General features: G+C 39.1%; 1 protein-coding gene across 1 annotated transcript in view; it reads left to right on the top strand.

The window, feature by feature from the left end:
- The window catches only part of LOC127007985 (kin of IRRE-like protein 1), a 77,711-nt gene that overhangs the window by 732 nt on the left and 69,479 nt on the right, over positions 1–7,500 (top strand). Inside the window, exon 1 of the mRNA XM_050879530.1 lies at positions 1–355. This exon is cut by the window's left edge and continues 732 nt beyond it. Within this exon, the coding sequence (XP_050735487.1) occupies positions 238–355 (118 nt within the window). The 5' untranslated portion in view covers positions 1–237. The remainder of the gene's footprint in view (positions 356–7,500) is intronic.

Consider the following 7,500-nt stretch of genomic DNA (forward strand, 5'->3'; position numbering starts at 1 on the left):
CCTGTCTGTCTGTCCGTGATGTCCCCGCCGGGTTCAACAAACGACTCAACCGCGGGGGAGACTTAGTGACTCGGCGTGACTCGGAGTGACTAGGAGTGACTCAGAGTAACACGTGCATGAAGGCAGATCACGAGGGACTCACACGACGCCCTCCTTACTGTCTGTGGGCCGCCCGTGTGTGAGTGTGTGAGGGCGGCAAGTGAGTGAGTGAGTGGGTGAGGGAGTCCTGGTGCTGTCATGACCCTCCCCCACCCTCACTCCCCCGCCCCCCGGCCTCCTCCCCCTCGCCCCCTCCTGCCCCCCGTGGTGACCTGCCTGCTGGTGCTGCTCCTGTGTGCCGTCTCCCCCGTGACAGGTGAGTGAGTGTCCCTTTAATCTAACCACGTCACTTGCCTCCACCTGTCCCCGCACCCTTAACCGCTACCTCCCTTAACCCATTAGTGAACCAGTAGATTCCTCTCTTGATCAACTACAAAACACCTACTTTGATCAACACACGCCATCTCTCCCCGCACCCTTAACCCCTGCCTCCCTTAACCCATTAGCCGACCATTACTTTCCTCTCTTGATCCACTACAAAACACCTACATTGATCAACCCACACCACCTGTCCCCACACCCTTAACCCCTACCTCCCTTAATCCATTAGTAAACCATTACATTCCACTCTTAATCCTCTACAAAACACCTACTCTGATCGACACTTTTTTTTTTAGCGGGCTTTTTTTTACACCTTTTTTTGTTGCCCTTGAGCTGTTTCTTTAGCTGTAAAAAAAAAAAAAAACGCCATCTGTTCTCGTAAGTCCATATTCGTAAACGTATCGGGCACCCATTACGACTATTATCCAGGGTCGCAGAGAAGATTAACCGGGTTGTGGTGGGTAATATTTTCCCGTTGAAGATGTAGAAGTCGTGTAGCAGCTATCACTGACATCACGAAAGAGCTCATGGAAATCCCAGCAACTTCTACGAGAGGCTTTTCAACTAGGCGAACTGAGGTAGCGATATGTTTTAATACCTAACCTAACCTAACCTAACCTAACCTAGCCTAACCTAACCTAACCTAACCTAACCTAACCTAACCTAACCTAACAATATCGTGATTAGTTACTTCCTCCTCTTCCTTCCTTCTTTCCTCCTCCAATTCCTTCTTTCTCCTTTTCTCTCCCTTCCTTCCTTCCTTCCCTCCTTCCCTCCCTCCCTCGCTCCCTCCTTAAACCTAACTTAACCTAACACGACCCTGAAAAGCTGCCCTGTGTACGGACCGCACCATTAACTGCTGAAGCCCTTAACCCATTAGAAGACTATTACTTCCCTCCATTCATCCATTACGAAATCAGCTCAGTCCTATTCACCTCACACTATTTACTCCTGCCCCTTTTAACCCATTAGGAGACAATTACATTCCTCTCCTAATCCATTACAAAACACCCAATTTAATCACGTCACTCCAAGGCACCTCACAGTCTTGATTCCTGCCTCCCTTAACCCATTAGAAGAGTTACATTCCTCTCCTAATCCATTACAAAAACACCTAATTTAATCACGTCACTCCTAGGCACCTCACAGTCTTGATTCCTGCCTCCCTTAACCCATTAGAAGAGTTACATTCCTCTCCTAATCCATTACAAAAACACCTAATTTAATCACGTCACTCCTAGGCACCTCACAGTCTTGATTCCTGTCTCCCTTAACCCATTAGCATACCATTATTTTCCTCTCTTAATCCATTACTAAAACACCTAATTTAATCAAGTCACTCCTAGTCATCTCACACTATTATCTCCTGTCTCCCTTAAGCCATTGGCAGACCATTACTTTCCTCTCTTCCTCCATTACAAAACACCTAATTTAATCAAGTCACTCCTAGGCACCTCACAGTCTTGATTCCTGCCTCCCTTAACGCATTAGCAGACCATTACTTTCCTCTCTTCATCCATTAATAAACGCCCACTTCAATCAACTCACTTCTATTCGACTCACAACCTTACCCCCTCCATCTATCTATCTATCTGTCTGTGTTCTTTTTCTCTGTCTCTCTATCTTCCTATTTTTTTCTTTCTCTGTCACATCTATTCGTGTGTTTATCATTGTTTTTTCATTGTTTTTCGATTTCTCTCTCTCTCTCTCTCTCTCTCTCTCTCTCTCTCTCTCTCTCTCTCTCTCTCTCTCTCTCTCTCTCTCTCTCTCTCTCTCTCTCCACCTGTCCCAACACCCTTAACCCTCTCACTCTCTCTATCTGTGTCTTTTTCGCTGTCTCCGTATCTTCCTCTTTTTCCTTCTCTGTCTCATCCATTCCTGTGTTTACTGTTGTTTTTCGATTAATATCTTTCTCCCTCGCGCCGCAGTCCCAATACCCTTAATACTTGCTTCCCTGTATCCATTAGTAGACCAATAAGAGAGTAGAGACGCAAGGCAGCTGTTCAGTGTCGTGTTAGGTTAAGTTAAGTTTAGGGAGGGAGGGAGGTGGGGAGGGAGGAAGGAAGGGACGGAGGAAGGAAGAGAAGGAAGGGAAAGAAAACGAGAAAGAAGGAATTGGAGTGAGAAAGAAGGAATTGGAGGACGAAAGAAGGAAGGAAGGGGAGGTAACTGATCAGTATATTGTTAGCTAAGGTTAGGTTAAGTTAGGTTTAGGGAGGGAGGAAGGAAAGAAAGAAAGGAAGGGAGAGAAAAGGAGGAAGGAGAAACTGGAGGAAGAAAGAGGAAAGGAAGAGGAGGAGGTAACTGATCAGGATATTGTTAGGTTAGGTTTGGTTAGATAAGATTTAGGGAGGGAGAAGGAAGGGAGGAAAGAAGGGAAGGGAGAGAAAAGGAGGAAGGAGAAACTGGAGGAAGAAAGAAGGAAGGAAGAGGAGGAGGTAACTGATCAGGATATTGTTAGGTTAGGTTAAGTTAGGTTAGGTTTAGGGAGAAAGGAAGGAAAGGAAGGAAGGGAGAGAAAAGGAGAAAGAAGAAATTGCAGGGAGAAATAAGGTAGGAAGAGGAGGAGGAAACTGATTACGATACTGTTATGTTAGGTTATGTTTACGGAGGAAGAGAGGAAGGAAGGAAAGGAAGGAAGGGAGAGAAAAGGAAAAAGAGAAACTGGAGGAAGAAAGGAAGAGGAAACTAATCAAGATATTGTTAGGTTAAGTTTAGTACACAATTACTTTCCTCTCTTAATTCATTACTAAACACCTACTTCAATCAACTCACTCCTAGTCACCTCACATTCTTGACTCCAATTTTCTATATATTCAGTACTGTACTTTCCAATACAATTCTCTCTTAAACCATTGATAAACCATAACTTCCCTTCCTTAACTCTTGTACAAACCCTTCCCTTTTTTTCTTTAACCCATTAGTAAAACCCTGGAGGCATTAGTAAACTCCAATTTTCTCTATATTCAGTACTGTACTTTCCAATACAATTCTCTCTTAAACCATTGATAAACCATAACTTCCCTTCCTTAACTCCTATACAAACCCTTCCTTTTTTTCTTTAACCCATTAGTAAAACCCTTGATGCATAAGTAAACTCCAATTTCCTCTCAAAACCGATTAGAAAACCATTACTTTCCTCACTCATCCCTTTACTAATCCCATTCATTACTTATCAACCCATCAGAAATAATCTACTTTCCTTTTTTCACCCCTTAACTTTTCAATTTATTTTTTCTCTTCAACGCAAAAAATCGTAACTTCAAACCGATTAGAAAACCATTGCTTTCCTCACTCAACCCTTTACTAATAACATTCATCACTTATCAACCCTTCAGAAATAATCTTCATTCCTTCCCTCTCCCCTTAACTTTTCTATTTATCTTTTTCTCTTCAACGCAAAAAAATCGTAACCCATTATTTTTTTTCTTAACCTGTCCTTCAACTTCCCTTCAACTTTCCTCTCCATCCCTTCTATCTTTTTCCCTCTTCCAGGCTCTCCATTTTTTTCCTCTAGTTCCCTTTCCCTCCGGAGTCTTTTTGCCTTCCTCCTCGCCCTCTCCTTCTCTCTCTCTTCATTCCTCTTTCCTCCTCCTTTAAAACTCCATTAAGGGAATCAAAGAAAGCTCTCTCTCTCTCTCTCTCTCTCTCTCTCTCTCTCTCTCTCTCTCAAGCATCCACATTCGCCTAAATCCACATGTAATATCACGAGACGCAAGACGCAACACACACACACACACACACACACACGCATTAACATCAGGAAATCTGTGTGTGTGTGTGTGTGTGTGTGTGTGTGTGTGTGTGTGTGTGTGTGTGTGTGTGTGCGCGCGCGCGCCTTTTTAGATTAATTAATACATCAGAAACGAGCCTACAAATATTCTCTCTCTCTCTCTCTCTCTCGTTTTTGTGGATGAATTCCCAATATTTTCAGTCCATTAAAACATGTAAGAATTTGAGTACGAAATGGAATGGTCTATTTTTATACCCTACACACACACACACACATACACGTACATATGACAGAACGATCCGTGTACACAGCTAGTATTAGTCGTGCATGTATGGTATGTGAACACCGATAATGTGTATGTACGTGTGTGTGTGTGTGTGTGTGTGTGTGTGTGTGTGTGTGTGTGTGTGGCGCGCACCCTTCCTGACCCAATAACCAATACGCACAGGCTAATATTTACATAGCTACACACACACACACACACACACACACACACACACACACACACACACACGGAGGCACACGCACAAACATACACAAATAACAAAAACGGGAACGAAGAAAAGACAAATAAAAGAAATAAAAAAAAGAGCAAAAAAAAACAAACAAAAATACTACAAGAACGCGATGCAGAACACGCGGCCGGAATGTCAAATGAAGCCTGGCAGTGAAGCACGAAACGAGTTGAGCCGCGGCGTCGTGAAGCTTCGAAACACACACACGGACGGCGCTTCATGGGACACTTTTTTTTTTTTTTTAAACACGCGAAGCCGAGACGAAGGAAGGAATGACTGGCGCCTTGAGGGAGTGACTTGAGGGCAGCTTTGCCAAATTACCGTACACACCGTATTGCATTTTCGTAGTTTCTGACTGATATCTATAGCAAAAAACAAGCAAACAAACATCAATAAATAACAGTTTGAACGTTAACTTTAATATTCCTTCGTTATTTGTGGAGGTACGAGAGTTTGAGGCTTAAAAATTATAAATACAATGTGGTGAATACGATAATCTGGCAACGCTGCTTGAGGGTAAAAAGTTTTCTGAATCAAAGACTAACGAAGAAAATATCCATAAATAGCAAAACAAAAGACAAAAGTTCGTGCTCTGAAAGAATGCACCGAATAAGAAGAAAAAAAATACACGTCAGTTTAAAAAAAAAATTAGTATCGAAGGAAAATCAAAGACACAAAGACTAAGTTAAATGTTACTGATACAAAAAAAAAAGCGCTTTGAAGAACTCCGAAAACATAAAAAAAACATTCGGTATAAAAAAGTTTGTATAATAATGAAAATAAATTTGAAAAAAGTATATGAAACCAAAAACAATATCGAAGGAATACAAAGTTGCTCCTTGAAAAAAAAAAAAAACGAAAAAAAAAACGCGTACACCTAACATTCAGTACAGAAAATATATGCAAACTAAGGAAAAAGTAGTCACGCTTATCATCATCATCATCATCCTCACCACCATCACCATCATTATCATCATCATCATCTTCATCATTATCATCATCATCATCTTCATCATTATCATCATCATCATCTTCATCATTATCATCATTATCATCACCATCATTATCATCATCATCATCTTCATCATTATCATCATTATCATCACCATCATTATCATCATCATCATCATCATCATCCTCACCACCATCATTATCATCATCATCATCATCTTCATCATTATCATCATTATCATCACCATCCTTAGTTCTCCTTCAATTCCATTCACTTCTACTTTGAGTCCCTATACAGTTACCAATCTCAAGACATACTTTTTATCACCAATGTCAATATTTAATGCAGAAACAGTATGTAAGTGTGCAATAATAATAATAATAATAATAATAATAATAATAATAATAATAATAATAATAATAATAATAATAACAAATAATAAATGGAAATAATAATAAATACCAGACATCCAATAAACCGTCTATAAGCTTATTTGAAAGACCAAGAGAAAAATCACTTAATACACACACAAAAAAAAAGTATAAATCCGATCAAAAGGACTCCATACAAACTCCTTTCAACATGTCCTTTCAACGCTCCTATTACTACGCCATTTTGAGGCTGAGGGTTTTTTTTTTTTTACGTAAACAAAAAAAAACAAAAACAAAAAAGATCGTACGGCTTCCTTCTTTCCCAAATGTTGTGTTCAGATCAAAGTCGTGTAGGAAATCTAATTAAACTGTGACTTTTTTCTTGTTTTCGTTTTCATTAGGATTCAAGTTTGGTTTCGTAATGTATAATAAAAAAAGAAGAGAGAAAACGTGTATATCCAAACTAGTGTTCTCCTCTTTTCTCTCTTTATCTTTTTATCAATCTTTGTTTTTTCTTTCTTTTTTGTTTCTTTCATTTTCTTTCTTGTTTTCTTTCCTTCTTTCTTTCTCCCTTTCTTTCTCTCTTTTTCGCTTTATCTCCTTCTTTCATTCCTTCTCTCTCTCTCTCTCTCTCTCTCTCTCTCTCTCTCTCTCTCTCTCTCTCTCTGAACAATATTTTTCTCACTGTTTTAAGACAACTATTGAATGCTTCGGTTCAATAAGATTCTCGAAGTAAAACAGAAAACATCCTACATATGTATATTTTTTCCCTTCATTAACCCTTTTTTTTTTACTGTTTTACGATAACAATTTAATGTTGTTTTATAAGAGTGTACATCCTCCGTAGTTTTTCCTTTCATTCTTTATCTTTTTTTTATCAACCTTTGTTTTTTTGTTTTCTTTCTTGCTTTCTTTTTCTCTCTTTCTTTATTTCCTTCTCTTTCTTTATCTTTCTTATCAACTTTTTTTTCTTTCTTGCTTTCTTTCTTTCTCTTTATTTTCTTCGCTTTCTTTTTTCTTTTCTCTTTGTTTGTTTGTTAATCTATTTGTTTGTTTGTTTCTTTCTTTTTCTTTCTTTTTTACTGTTTTCCGAGGACAGTTTAATATTTCTGTGTTTTTCTATAAGTTTCGTAAAAAAACAAAAACATCATATTATATTTTATTCTCTTACTGAACTTATATACATTTTTACCGTAACAGGAGAACAGGCGAATACATTTGCTTTAATTAATATATTTCGACAAATGACAAAAAAAAACCTCCCACGTATTATTCATCTCTTGTTCAACTCGTTTTATTTTTTATTCATTTCTCTTGTTCAACTTTATTTTTACTCATTTGGGATTAATAAAAAAATCGGAGGAAAATGGGTAACAAAAAAAGGGAAAGGAAGGGAAGGTGGCGTGCGTAAGGGAGGGAGGTAAGGAGGGAAAGAGGGATGGAGGGAAGGGAGGGAGAAAGGAAGGGAAAATAAGGAAAAACGGCGGAATATAGGTTAAAAAAAATAGA

The sequence above is a fragment of the Eriocheir sinensis genome, chromosome 36 (genome assembly GCF_024679095.1).
Source record: "Eriocheir sinensis breed Jianghai 21 chromosome 36, ASM2467909v1, whole genome shotgun sequence".
In the NCBI taxonomy this organism is placed as follows: Eukaryota; Metazoa; Arthropoda; class Malacostraca; order Decapoda; family Varunidae; genus Eriocheir; species Eriocheir sinensis.